Source organism: Parasteatoda tepidariorum, chromosome 2 (genome assembly GCF_982258835.1).
Source record: "Parasteatoda tepidariorum strain Cologne lab strain chromosome 2, Ptep-v5.0, whole genome shotgun sequence".
Classification (NCBI taxonomy): Eukaryota; Metazoa; Arthropoda; class Arachnida; order Araneae; family Theridiidae; genus Parasteatoda; species Parasteatoda tepidariorum.
The window spans coordinates 128,064,488-128,080,173 of NC_141756.1; the positions used below are offsets into that span (position 1 = coordinate 128,064,488).

General features: G+C 32.2%; 1 protein-coding gene across 1 annotated transcript; it reads left to right on the forward strand.

Moving 5' to 3' along the window:
• The first annotated feature begins 1,014 nt into the window (after positions 1–1,014).
• LOC107438911 (uncharacterized) lies at positions 1,015–12,054 on the forward strand. The gene is made up of 5 exons (XM_087156730.1): positions 1,015–1,081; positions 4,495–4,513; positions 9,023–9,146; positions 9,657–9,767; positions 11,855–12,054. Exons 1-5 carry the CDS (start codon positions 1,015–1,017, stop codon positions 11,930–11,932), a joined length of 399 nt encoding a protein of 132 aa, XP_087012856.1. The 3' UTR covers positions 11,933–12,054.
• Positions 12,055–15,686: the final 3,632 nt, after the last annotated feature.

Sequence of the window (15,686 nt, forward strand, 5' to 3'; positions counted from 1 at the left end):
TCTCCTAAATAAAAATCCATGACATGCATGGTTAAATGTAAAAGTATTGCCTATAAACTCGTGCAAAACGTGTCATTATTAAGACACTACAGTGCATCAAATAATTCGGTATAATTATTATGGTATACTGATATAATACTTTATATAATAAATATTCTATATTTATATAATATATCGTCTAACCTATCCGATTGTCGAATTTATATAATATATCGCCTAATTTAACCTATTGATACGAGAATGTAAACAAATGTAAAAACAATAATGCTGCATAGCATCACCTGATAATTAAGATTTTACAGAGACTCTAAGAGTGCGTCCAATAATATGACAAAGGGACTGTATAGCTCTAAAAATAGCATTAGCAAGCATTTCTGTAATAGATTTTTAGTTTGATAACAAATTACTTGTTTCTTCCCCTTTCCTCTGTATTAGTTAAAAAGGTGGTTGTAATAAAATGGCGTGACACACGTAAATCATCAGTTCAAAAACCCTGAGGAAAATCTAAAATAAAGCAGACCTTGAACTTCTGCTTAGTTTTGATCACAAATTAGTTTTTCATGTTCCTTGAAAATATAGGCAACCTATTTGTCGAATCAAGCGAACTATTTATCGCAATATATCGTGACATTTCAATAACATAAACAAATAGGGGAAGAAATAAATTCGCATTTAAAAGAAATATTTTTACTTACCACACATTTGAAATATTATAATTTTAATCTATTTATCACAAAATTATTTCAAGAAAAGTAAACATGAAAACATTTATTTCTACGAGACATAGGAACGCATCGCTTTCAAAAGACGGGGGGGGGGCACATGTAGTGGACAAAGATTTAGGTGTGTTAGAAATAATAGTCGTCTTAGGTGTGGTAGAAGTAAAATTATTTTTTTCTTTATCACTATTAAATCTGCATACAATACTATGCAAAAAAAACAATAAGTTAATAAATTGTTGGGCGGGAGGAGTTATTAATGAAGCTGATTTTGAACCCAATGCGTCAAAAGAGGATGGATAAAAGGCAGGTCATGAGACGCGATAGCTCAGGGGGTGATAGAGCGTTCACCTTTCAATTGGGTGAGCTGGTTGGAATCCCGGCGATGGCTGGTCGATACGAATTCAGCATCCGGCTTGCACAGATCCCAGTGTTGACGTGAAATATCCTTAGTGGTAGATGGATCATGGGTCGCTTTGCCGTCAGGCTGACCATGGAATGTTCTCGTGGTCTTCCTCTCCATGTTAGTCCCGCAGTGGACTGATCATTAAGACACGGTTCCCAGCAGATCACCGAAGTCAAGCATCACTGGCTACGGTCAGTGTGCGGGTGGGTGACCACTTGGATCAGTCTGCGTAGGGACCGAGGGTGTGCGGTATGGGTCCTCGTTAAACTGTGCTACCGTAAAGTGCTCGACTTCGCGCGCAGGTCGTCGGGCTACCGAAGCGGGGGTGCCATCCCCTCCGCAGAGGATCAAAATTGTGATGGAATGTCTTCGGATCATCCTCCGGGATGTTTCCCAGACCGTCGCCAATAGCCCATTGTGCAGCTCTAGTGCGACGTAAATTAACAACAACAGCAACAACAACATCCTCTCCATGTTACGCAAATGCGAGTTAGATCCATCAAAAAGTCCTCCACGAAGACAAATTTCACCAGATGCTTGATCCAAGAGTTCCCTTGTCTTCTGCAGCGGGTTCAAATTGACTAGGCTATGGAGTTGAACACGAGAAGTCATAAACCCAAATTTGGGTCAGCCTGTTGAACGGTGGTTATAAAATATTAAATAAAAAGGAAGGCCGATATATTTGCTTTGAGAAACACACTTCATGTACAGATTATGTGAACTGTCCACACAAAAAAAAAATAGAACTTGTACAAATTACGTCAAAATTGAAAATGACTAACCTTCGAGTCAATCGAATAATCTGAAAAAAAAGAGAAGGATTTTCATCTAAATTAAGAGAAGAAGGCTTTGCAGCAACATTTATTTGATAAAGTTTGATTTAATAAACCTGAATATTACTTTGCAGAACTACTGAAAACGAAACATGAATGTTTTGAGGCAAATTTTGCAATGCAATCCTTTTTAAATGTATCCAAATGCAGCATCTGTTTCTGAATAATTTAATAACCTGAATTTACCTGAAAGTGTCTTTTAGAGTCTCCTCCACAAACATAGACAGAGAAAGAAAATATTTTTCATTTGAGAGGTAGAACCGAGAGCCCGCGTCCAAGAGGTCGTGGGTTCGATCCCCGCGTACTAAATGGTGACTGATGTGCGTAAAATCTGTCGAGTGGCCTCCATGTTCCCACAACAAATCAAAACCTCTAGGGGTACTGATACAAGAGTTCCCTTGTCTTCTGGATTGGGATCAAAATGACAGGGCTAACGGATCGGCTGTTCAACTGTTGTAAAATAAATTAACAGAAATCAAGAGAATGTCGCTTTTGTGAATGGTTGAGATATCCGATTTGAAATTAATTTATTCGTTGTTATTATTATGTGTTGAGGATAGATTGGGAGAAACATCAGTGCCGGTTAAATGTAGACTCGAAAGCGGCACAACTACAAAGTATACTTCAACATAGACAGAAATTATTTGTGAATTAAGAACAAATATTTGCTGGGTGAGCCCTTCTGTGGTGGCAATTGCTTATCTCAGCTGATGTTATCAACTAATAAATAGCCTATATAAAACTATTGATTCAACGACAAGTTCGGACACCTTATATATAAAACTCAAGATTTCATAAAATAACATTTGCTACCTTCAAAAGTCCAGCAGTGGACACTGTTCCCAGTAGAACACTGAAGTCAAGCATCATTGGCTGCTGTCACTTGGATCAGCCTACATAGGGACCGAGAGTGTGCGGTATGGGTCCTCGTTAAACTGTTATACCTTAAAGTGTCAGACATCGCTTGCAGGTCATCGGGCTACCAAAGCAGGGGCGCCACCCTCTCTGCAGAGGATCAAAATTGCATTGATATGTCCTCTGATCATCCTCAGGGATGCTTCCCAGATCGTTGCTAATAGCCCATTGCGCCGGTCTCGTGCGACATAAATAAAGTACCAACCCACCTATCTAGTAAGCAAGAAAAAATAAACCTAATTTGAAAAGAACAGAACAATCATGTATTCAGTGGAATTTGAACCTGCTACCTCCACGTTTTAAAGCTCTTGGCGGAAGAGCATCCACCGATATGATTCCTAGACCGCTGCCAATAGCACATTGTTCAACTCCAGGGCGACGTAAATAAATTACTACCGCGTTCTTTTTTTATGATATATAAGAGGATTGTAATTGTAATCGTGGTTCATTTACGTCGCACTAGAGCTGCACAATGGGCTATTGGCGACGGTCTGGGAAACATCCCTGAGGATGATCCGAAGACATGCCATTACCATTTTGATTCTCTGCAGAGGGGATGGCACCCCCGCTTCGGTAGCTCGACGACCTGCAAGCGAAGTCGAGCACTTTACAGTAGAACAGTTTAACGAGAATCCATACCGCACACCCTCGGTCCCTACTCAGACTGATCCAAGTGATCACCCACCCGCACACTGACCGCAGCCAGTGATGCTTGAATTCGGTGATCTGCTGGGAACCGTGTCTTAGCTATCAGTCCACTGCGGGACTTTTATGAAATATAAGAGGATAAAAGCGAAAATTTATTAATTTATTGGTACAACATACATTTAGTGTGCTCAATTAAGGCTCATAAACCTTAGACAAATAGAAGGACTGATTGCACAATGCAGAGAAGAACAGCACGACAATGGGATTCGAATCCGCTACCTGCACGCTTTGAAAGAGAGAAATACAGATTCTTTTCAACATCAACTCAGTTTATAATAAAACTGGCATAAATCAGTGTAACGTGAAGGTGGTGGGTTCGAATTCCTTCTTAACCCTGAATGTGTAGATATTGACTGATGTTGAGTTTGAAAAAGAGCCTCAGAGCTCATATTAATCTTGATAGGATAAATTAAGCCTTACCTATTGAAATGCAGAGCTATAAGCGAAAACAGAGAGCTCGTAGAACTTTACTATACTCAATACTCAATAAACATTCTAAGGGGCCTCCCTGGCCGAGCGGTATCGCCGGTCCAAACGCTCTGTTAAGCGTGGAGGTAGCGGGTTCGAATCCCGCCGTAACCCTGGATGTATTCTTTGTGATGTCTTTCTCTGAATTGTTCTATCTGTATTTTCTACTTGACAATGACTTATAAGTCTATATATTGAGCACACAAGTCAACAAATGTATGTAATTTCAATAAAATCAAAATCAAACATTCTAAGCGTGCATCTAGAGTTACTTGGTGCTGTCTCTTCTACTTGACGAAGGTTTATAAGCCTATTTTGAGCACACAAGCCTTTACGTAATTGCTATAACGTGCATCTAAAAACGTAATTTCACGCGCATATTTCGTAAATAACATAACGTGAAATAATTCCTCAATAATATAATTCATTGCGAGAGTGTGCTAAGTTCTAAGTTTCAATCCAAAGTAAGTAGAACATATTTACTTTTCGCTACTTTTTAAATACGAAATTTTCAAGTAAATAAGCAGGAATACTTAGTTTAAATTAAATAATGTTGTTTAATTAAATAATAATTTTAAGATACTTGATCTTGTGAAGTTATCCTTAAGTAACTTCAATTTTTACGTTGTTTGAAATATCGAGTTACAATAAGTAATTCTAAATTAGAGTTAATGTTTTCAGTTTGTCAATTAACTCTATCTCACTTATTCTATTTTAATTTGTTACAATGTTTTACTACAATGTGTGCTGCATTAATGTTACGTTAATGTTTTGCTACAATGATTTACTATATGAATACTATTTTGCTTGAAAAAATTTGAAAAATAATAATTCAAATCTAATCAGGGACCGTTTTTAATGATGAATTTTTTAAAAATATAAAGCGTTTGAAACATAATTTGTAGTTTTATTTAATAGTTTAGAATGTCTACTTATCCTTTGACTGTATAAAAAAAATTCAGTTGCGTTTGTCAGTATTAAAAATCAATATTAGTGTGGGACATGGTATAATCGACTCTGCCAACCTTCATCTATCAATAGGTAGCTCAAGATTGAATCAAGTTAGCACGTCTTATATATACTAGTGAATTGACATTTAAGTTATATTCAAGTGAATTGACATGTAGTGGTAGTTGCGCTACAATACTCCCCCACCAGAATTTTATTAGGGATAGAACTCGATGAACGGATACCACTAGTTGCTGTATTTGTGAAAGACCGGGAGAGCTGGATTAAGGTCACCAGATTTTGAGTTTTAGCTATGAGAGCTGTATTAAGATCATGGTTGTGTGTGTAGTCACTCCTGTGTTGCTATAAGCAGTCTAGTGCGTGCAGGATCCCGTTGTGTATAAATCAGACTGAGAAGCAACAACGATGATGCAGTCACAAATAGCAAGTCGACTATTCTATGTGGACCATACATCGAAGTTGTCGTGATTGTATCTCGTCGGGGTCACCAATTAGGGGAAAGACCATTAAACATTGCCAACCTTCATCTATAAATAGATATCTCAAGATGGGATAAAGTTAGCATTTCTTATATACTAGTGAATTGATGTTTAATATTCGTAGTGGTAGTTACGCCACAATAGCTCTGAACATTTCGCTAATTACGCCCTAAAGAGGCGAAACTGTGCACACTCGAGACATTTCGAGCGGCGTTGTACTTAATGATGCTGTAATTCTTCACACTCGAATATAATCCAGAATTGAAAATAACAATGTGAAGAGAAAAAAATCGCTTTATTGATATTTATCATTTGCATAGGATTGTAAACTATAACACTTATTTATTCAAGAATAAAATATACAGAGAGGCCAACTTGCTCCGGACAGCAAATATATATTTTAAAGTGGTAGTTTATCAATTGTGATTTTTGGTTTAATAATTTTAATTTAGTTGATTTTTATTCACCATTATTTTTAAATGATAGGCTTATATGGTATACTTAATCTCCTATTTCTAAATGGTAGGTTTATATAATTCACCACTTCATAATAGTTACGTCATGCTATACCTTTTAAAAAGTGAGCAAAAATAGTCAAATATTTGCAACATTTACTTTGTTGTTATATACCGTTTTTTTTAAAATTATTTGGGCGTGCCCGGAGCAGTTGACGTCTCAGAATATAGCCTCTTTCCATGGGACAAAAGCGCAGTATATCAATGATTTGATTTGATTTGTTCATTTACGTCGCACTAGAGCTGCACAATGGGCTATTGGCGACGGTCTAGGAAACATCCTTTAGGATGATCCGAAGACATGCCATCACAATTTTGATCCTCCGCAGAGGGTATGGCACCCCCGCTTCGGTAGCCCGACGACCTGCACGCGAAGTCGAGCACTTTACGGTAGAAAAGTTTAACGAGGACCAATACCGCACACCCTCGGTCCCTACGCAGATTGATCCAAGTGGTCGCCCACCCGCACACTAACCGCAGCCAGTGATGCTTGACTTCGGTGATCTGCTGGAAAACGTGTCCTAACGCTCAGCCCATTGCGGGACCGCAGTATATCAAAATTGTCCACCATAAAGAAACACAAAGTTCTAAAGTGTGTTTATTTTGCAAATAGATTTTTTGGCCGGTTTTTTTTCAAAAGATCTGTGCGTTAAGGGATTAATGTTCGTCTTGAGTGAGAAAAAATCTTATTTTTGCTTAAAAAATCTATATTAGTTCCAAACGAGTTCGTTTTGAAAAACTATGGTATGTTATAGAATATGTTGAATTTACGACAAAAACAAGTAAGGTATTCTCTTAACAACCCATTTCGGAGATTAAACTCAATGTTTTTATGAGCAATGGTAAGATTGAGATAAAGTGTTTAACTGCTTAACACAATAGTCTTGTCTAAGGACAAAAGTAGCCCAAAATTCTCTTTTAATTCCAAGAGAATCGGAAAACTCAATAGATTGGATTTGCTGAGTCGACATTCCTTCTCCTATATAGATCTCAAAGTATTATTAAAAGATAGAACAAAAATTACTTTAGCATGTCTCTCAGTTATTGTCCTGCTTTTTTGAGAAATCTGGATTTCGAAATTTTCATGTGCAAATTGATAGATTTAAATAGTACATTGAAAATTTTCACAATTAAAATAGTCTTTAACTATTTCTTGACATGAGTTTCTAAACCCTTTTCAAAATGCGTGTTTTACTGTCATTTTAAAGCATTAGAATCAGTATAGAACATAATAAAATGACATCTCAATAGAATTCCGAAAATTTGATGCCTGATTTGAATTTTAAGAATGAAGTAGAAATGTTTTTCTCATTTAAAATTTAAATGAACATAAGATGATGATTATCCTAAAAGAAATTTTTTATTCGTAATTTTAACCAAACATCGGAAGTCACAATCTAAAAAAATTGAATATTTCAGGTGAATTTTTAAAATTTTATTGAAATCTTATAGCTATTTAATTGCAGTTGTATGTATTTTTAGCTTTCCGATAACAAGTTTATTCTCTCACTCTCTAAGAAAATGTAATTTTTTTGTAAAGTCTAAAATTTCGATTCTGAGCTGAGATGGAAAATTAGATCATGGTACTTTATGAAGGAATATTTTTTTTAATGTATTCGCAAATACAATTTCTACTTTATAAAATAACCCTTTATTAGTACATATTTTACAAATATTCTCTTTATTTTATTAATATTCTCCAGGAATTATATGGATCTCTAAAAATTTATATAAAAAATGAGTTTCTAAATTAAGGGTGCTGCAGTCATTTTGAAATCAAATATCACTTTTTCTGAAATAGGAATAAATTTAAATGTTTAAAATAAAATTCAGATTTTAAAACAAATAAAAGATAAAAGTTTATTTTTGCCAATTTGTTCAAACTTTCAAAATCAGTCAATTGTAAAAGAATTCATTATTTAACGGAAAAGTTATATATAGCAGAGAAATTTTAGTACAATATTGCTCCTAAACGTTTGCAGGATTTAAATATGTTTAAACAGATATTTTCTAAGCAAACAGAGACCAATACGTTTTGAGCAAAAAAAGTTCTTTCAATTAAAGAGCCTTGGCTTAGTCCTAGCATGTTAAATTGTAGATTTGGCGATATTGGTAAAGCCTGGGAGGCTGATAAAGTTAGATTTATTTCCATAGATTTATGCTTTTTTTCTTCATTTTATATTTATGTATTTGTCGTTTTCAGGTTATGATTTTTTTTTATTTTTGAAGACGCCAGTTCTTAGAGCGTCTTGCGACATTTTTCGAAATCGCGCCAAACGTACATTCGGATTTCACCGAAGCTTCGGTATCAGTTAGAACTCAAGTTAATTTTCATTGGCAAATATTTAAGAAGAGAAGATCTTTCAGTATAAAATTTCCATATATTTATAATAAACGTTTCGTTTATTGAAACAGCAGTTCTTCAAAAATCTCTTTGTGTTTGAAATTTAATTTTGAAGAAAGAATAAGATAGAGAATAAGTGATAAAAATTTTCAAAAATAGAAAGAGCTTCTAATGCTATTAAAGCTAATGCTTCTGAAATTTATGACGAAATTGAGATTTAGAATTGAGATTAAGAAAGTAAGAATTGATTAAGATCTGAAAGGAATAATTGATCTATTATGTGTTATGTGAGACCCAAAATGTGTACTAACATTTCATTTCAATATTTCAAGCACAATTAAAACGAAATCATTGTCTTCTTAGCTTCGCAAAAGGGTATTAAAGATTCCAGAAAAGATTTTTTAAATCTTTAAGTTGCTTTTTATGTAGTTGTTAACGTCAATGACAGAAATAAATTAAATGTAGAATTTCACTGATGTCAACAATCACAGTCGCTTTGGTCAAACCGAATATTTCTCGTATCTGGTTTGATAATTATTCGTTGATATTACTTTTTTATTCGATACCTTAATGTCTGCTGAGGATTAATTAAGAGAAACATCAGTTTTTGGAGTAAAATACCTTTATTAAATGTAGCACTAAACCTCAAAAAATTTTTTTATGTAGGGCATGCCGGGCAGTGGTACTTAACTGGACGTGTTTCGAACAATTACCAAAGCAACTATGTAATTCTCAACATTCATCGGAGGAAGTCAATATCGTTCATTCGCAGTTCAAAGAGTTCCCCAGAGTAAGTAGCATCCTTTGTTTAGATATTGTTCTGGGCAAGTCTCATTCGTTAAACTATTTATTTAAATAAACTGCAATCACAATGCTGATTTTATCCAAAGAAACGATGTTGATTCAATGTCAATGTTTGTGGTGTGACTAACTTTATTATGAATAAGTTAGTTTTGATCAGTATACGGTCGTTGAAGAAAATCTTTAAAGATAACAGGTTTAAATCTGTATTTAAAGTTTCAAAAATAATTTTACAAATTTTGACAAATTATTTCAAACAATTATGTACAGTCCGCAAGAAAAAAATAACCCTGAATAACTTTCGTTCTAATGGCGGAGAATAACGAATGCAAACTTTGATCCTCCTCCCCTTCTACTCGAAGAGTTTCATGTGAGGAATATTTCGGATGTCAATTTGAATCCACTTTTTTTTCACTCGCAATAAATTTTCTTGATCTTCATCAAAGACAGTCATCATTAGCTTTACTTTCAACGATCATCATTTCGTTGCTACTTTCAGAAGCGGAGAATAACGAATGCAAACTTTGATCCTCCTCCCCTTCTTCTCGAAGAGTATCATGTGCGGAGAATTCCGGATGCCAACTTGAATCTTCTTTTCCTTCCACTGGAGGTAATCTTTCTTGAACTTCATCATTTGAAACTTCACTTTTTGTGACTGGTTGTATGTAAGAATGATGTAAAAAGTAACATATGTTAAATACCATAAACATAATTATTATTTTTCAGTGTGATTTAAGTCTAAACTATTTTTCAAACGGAATCTAGTTTATTCATTTCGTTTTCCAATTAATTTTTGGAAGTTTTAAAATACTGCTTTTTTTTCAAATACTTAGCTCTCTCTACGATAAGATTATGGCAGCAAGTATTATTGTAGAGTTTTTATTGAATTCTGATTTCGAGTATTTTTTACAAAGGAAAAAAATTGCGTTATAGAAAGTAAACTGTTCCCAAAAATTATTCATACTTTAACTATATGCCGATAGAATTAAATGCTTTTTAGTATATTATTTTTAACGAATCTCTTCCTTATTGTCTGTTGCCTTAAATACACTTGTTTCTCATTTCTTAATATGTTTTTCTTATGAGTATTGCAGCGATGAAGAGTCAAAATCTTTATTAATGGCGAGAGGTGTTTTTTAGAAGCAATAGACTTCCTTTGCAACTAAGGTACGTACCTTCGATCGAAATTAAATAAGGGTATAGACAATAGCTGAGAATGAAAATAATTTGGTAAAAAGAAAATACAATTTGGGGGGGGGGTGAATCATGCATTTGGAATCAAAATTTTATAACTCCAAGGGTAATGAAGGAAGGATCACAATTTATTGATTAAGCAAAAGAGGGATAGTACAGAGATAGGTTTAATACAATTGACGTGATAACAAACTTTACAACAAAGGATTTGATATGATTTACAAAGTTATGTAAGAATGAAGTGAAAAATAAGGATAATAAAATATAGTAAGGGATATAATGCTTACATAATCGCAATATGATTGGGTATAATAGAATAAAATTATAAGATTTGATAAAGATAAAAATAGGAATATGGCAAGCAGGAATTAGAAAAATAATGTGATAATACATCAATAGGTGGGGAAAGTTTCAAATGAAAAGTACACTCATTAAACTCTTGAAAAGAAAAAATAGAGTATTTGGAATCACCCTATTATAAGCATAGCCTATTATAATCATATACTTGATACAAATCGTCATTATCTTCAAAAATATAGAAATAGGAAATAGCAGTCGACACATTTTAAATGTTCAAAATTAGGCTCCCATTTTTCTTTATATTTTATTTAGATTACCCATTTTCATTCATTTATTTATAAAAAAAATAATGTATCATGATTGCTGCTGTAGTGTTATTTTTTATTATTATTCTTTTCAATTCATTGATATGGGGGGCAATACCAGAAACTCTGGAACTTTTTTTCTAACACTTTATTTATTTCACACAGACGCAAATTTAATTTCAGATTTCACTTGTCTATTTTATTGTCCTTTAGACAGGGAGAGGTAATTTTCCCCTCTTGGGTTGTAATCAGAAGTGGTAAGTTGATTGACAAAGCGTGGTTAAAAGAAGTATCAGAGTTTAAATTGCAAAACTTAAGAGTGAATTTTTTCTTCTTTTGATTCTGGCCACCTAATAAATCAAAAATGCTTGTTTTGAAGCTGCGGAATGTCCTACAAATAGATTTTGAATAAAGCTTCTCCTTATCCAATGGAAACATTCTGCAGGCTTGATCTGTCTGCAGTTCTTCTGAACATTCCATTACAAAGCCTGTTCCTGATTGCATTGAAAGCGATGAAATTGAGCCGAAAATTTTCTGAGGCACAGAACTGATCAAGAGTTTGAAAGCATAAAACTCGGAAACCTTTGCAGTTGTGAAGTAAATAGCCTGCAAAGATGACTCAATTTTTCCGATAGTATCCATTTTTTCGGAAAAATATCCTTTCTCTCCTCAATTTTACTCTCCTGTTTCGGGAGTTAAAAAGTCCAAAGGAAAGTTTAAAATTGGGGTTTCACACTATATTTATATTATGTTAGCCAACAAGAAAAAGGAAATTTTATTTTCGCTATATTTCGGCATGTTTAAAGGTACCAAAAGTATATTTTAATTTAAGCTTTGAAATTATGAACCAGTTTTTCTTTATTAATTATATTAAATAACGATAAATGTTCTATTTCAGAAAGATATCGAGTATTACACCACCAACCCCCTCTTACAAAAAGTGTACGACATGGGTCTTTTGCAGCCAAAAGATTGAGATTCTCAACATATTTTAATGGCTGAATGATAGGTGCGATTTGCACTGAAAAGTTTTCTTGCTGTTTTGCAATAAATATTTAAATATTATGTAATTTAATAAATTTTTCTCTCTAAAACTTATTTATTTTTCGAAATTCTACATTTATTTCTGCACCGATCTTACGGTTAATCATAGATGAATCGCTTCATAATCAATAAATTTATGGAATTAATAAAATATAGAATTATCAATTAAAGATACACTTTTGAAATTCAGGCATATGTACGTAGCTGCTAACTTTTACGCTTCCTAGAGAAAAAAATGTTCCTAGTGGTAACAAATTTCATACAATACGTGACTTTTAACTGAATAAAATAACTTTATAATGAATTAATCGAAGACTGCACATAAATAATTCAAATCATATGCTGGATTATGTGAAATGTTTTTCAAAAAGGCTTAAACGTTGACAGTGTAACGTAACAAGCTGTATTAATAACCAGTTCTTTTTATTTATTTATAAAACAAACATTTATTTCACAACAACAGTACGACATTAAATTACCCGGGTTAAGGGTTTGTAATAATCATGTAATAAAATATAGAAAAACCAGTAACGGAATAGTATAAACTTCAAATTCCAAAAACAAAACTATTCTCTAAAAAAATCAACAACTATCTGTTCGAAAATTTGCTTTTACTTTTAATGTGTTTAGTATTCTCGATCGCAACGAACTATAGGGGGTGTTGTTGTATGAGACGAATACCTGCAATTTCTATATGAACAGTCATTCAGTTACTCTAGAGACGTCTTTAATGTAGCGTGCAGCATTGCAACGTTCCTTCTTTACTGTGGCTTATTAAATTTAAAAAAGAAAAATGTTTGATATTCTTTCTTATGAAAGCGAAAACAAAATGGTATCTCTTTTTTTTTAGAGAAGGAACATCCAAAACACATCTGAAAAATATTTGTACATAATCAGAAAAAAATATGTATATATTCTAAAAAATATGTAAGAGTTAAAACCTACTGCCCGAGAAATAGTTTTAGTAAATTTAATGATGTAACATAAAAAGCCTATTTAAACTTTCCATAGTTTTAAGAATCATATTACTTCAAAAATTAAAATGAACAAAAAGTGTACATAAGCCTCAAAATTTTATAAAATTTAATTTTGTAAAAAAAGTTTTTTAACAACAATTTTTATCAAAAAATTTTAAGTTTCAATGAAAATCATTATTTAGAAACTGAAAAACGTAAAATAAAGAATGCTTACGAAACAAAAAAACAATTCCTTTTTGACGCCATTTTTTAGGGCTACGAAAATTCGTCTTTGTGATTTGCCAAAAACAAAATAAGATGCAATTTTATTTTTTCAGGAGCGAAATATTTTACCGAAAAAACGAAAATGTACCAATTCTCATGACATGAAACTTTATTATGGTAAACGTACGTTTTGGAATTGTAATTTCATTTGGAATCTTATTTATTAGAGTTCATATGGCGACGAAAGAAAATGGAGATTGTTTTGAATTAATGTTAAAATCTATATCGGCCCATTTACCACCGAAATTCGATAAACTACTTTGATTTTAAATAAAGTGTTTTGAATTTTGAAAGTGTTTTGATTTTAAATAAAGTGTTTTATTTTATGATTTGTCGTAAAATTTTAGGTGCAGATTGGCGGAACTTAAAAACCGCCAAATCTGTAGTTGCGGTGGCGTTAAAACGTAAGTACCGAATTTTTATTCCATACTTTTCAGAATCATATTACTTCAAACATTAGATTATGCAAGAAGTATACATAAACACATAATGTTATACCATTTAATTTTTCAAAAAATGTAATTTGACAACAATTTTTATCAAAAAATTATAAACTAAAAAACGTAAAATAAGGAATTCTTTGGTTAAAAAAACGATTTTAAAAATTCCTCATATTGAAATAAAAACTTCCATATTGTTTGTTTTTTTATTCTTATAGTTCTTAATCAGACATAAAAAAACCATTCTGTAGAGAACTGTCATCAAATAAGAAATAAAAATTATTTACAAGCAAATTTTTTATTATAAAAATCATAACACTTACCTGATTTATAAATCCGGAGAATTCCAAAATATGTCCTTTGTTTGAAAACTTTATTCTCAAATAATATATACATAGTTTATCCCTTCATTACTTTTAGATAACATACCACACAGCAAAATTTTGTAACTGTAAGATCTCGATATGAATTTTAATATGTAACTTAAAAACAAAATAGCTGAATTCTAGTTGAAATTCTTTCAAAACTAAAAACACTTACCAAGAAAACAAGTAATTCGGATTATTCTTTATTGTTGTTTTCCGAATTATATAGATACAGAAATATATACTTTTCCATAAAGAAGAATATTCTATAACTATTACAGTTCTGTACGTTCTGAATTCACAATTATTCATTTGAATGAAGAAAGCAATGTTGACTTCACTTTAATTTGTAATGAGTTGAAGACAGAAGAAATGTATTTTACCGTAATACACACATGTGTAACACAGTATGCGAATCCGAAATCGGAAGTTATCAGTTACAAGTTTGTTGATAACAGAAGTTAAAAATTATTGAGGAATTTTTCTTCAAATGTTTGGCGTGTTCTGTTTCTGAAAGATTTAACAATATTTTGGTGAGTTTTTTCAAGTTCTTCGGCCTTTTCCTTAGGTAAATTTTGCGTTTTATTTCCTGTAAAGAAAATGACATCTGATTCTGCAATAATAATAATTTAATGCCCGATATTTTCAGGCTCCCGCTAGAGGGTGTACTCGAGCGTTGCGATCACGAATTCTTATGTGTTTATTTTATTTTATTCATGCTTTTGCTAGCCTTATAATTTTTAATATTTTTATACATTATTATAACTCCTCTCCCCTTGGAAAAACTTTTCCTGAGAAAACGAAGAAAAAAAAATTTATGAACTTATTTGTGTATTTCTTTAAAAAAAATGGTTGAACCCAATGCATTATGTTACAATCAAAACATTTCATTTTTAAATCTAAATTTTATGCATATCCAATTAAATGCAACTTGCAGTTTTTAAATTAGAAGTGATGTACAATTCTTAAATTTAAAACTTAAAATTACTGAATTATCTCTTGCAGTAAATATGCTCATCACCTAAAATTATAAAGTTTTAAAATATTTTATCGAATAACTTAAACTTAAACTTAACTTAACTTAACTTAGTAACTTAAAAATAAACTTATTAAACACTGATTATAAAACCAACTTTTACCGAGCAATATTATACGAGTACATGAAAATTTTATTTCCGAAAGCCATGTTAAGCTGCAGTTACGTTTGCACTAGTACCAGGATTAGTCTTTGAAATAAAATCTGGACTAGTGTTTATACTAGGGTTTAGACAAGAATCGTCAGCTTTTTGCAAAAATAACTTCTGATATCACTCATTTTAATTTGTTTTTACAAGCATTACTTTCCTGTAAGAAAAAAAAATTAAATGAAGTATTGAACAAACACTCATTCAGCATTAAAAAATATTACTCTCGGATATTCATTATCGTAAATACTGACTTAAAATTTCTGTTAAAAATTTAATGTATAAATCTGTAAAAAAATATAGACGTGAAGTTACTTTTTTCTACAAAAAATATCATCATTTGTAAATCGAACACTCGAAAGCAACTTTTTATCTATCAAAAAAAGTTTTTTTTTCTTGGGCAGCTTTCTAAGCTATATTTTTAAATTTCATTTAATAAAATATAAATAATATTAT

Coding starts and splice junctions, on each gene's coding strand:
- LOC107438911 (XM_087156730.1), top strand. CDS start 1,015: ATGGATAAAAGGCAGGTCATGAGACGCGATAGCTCAGGGGGTGATAGA. Junction 9,147..9,656: donor AGTTCAAAGAGTTCCCCAGA/GTAAGTAGCATC, acceptor TGCTACTTTCAG/AAGCGGAGAATAACGAATGC. Junction 9,768..11,854: donor TTCTTTTCCTTCCACTGGAG/GTAATCTTTCTT, acceptor GTTCTATTTCAG/AAAGATATCGAGTATTACAC.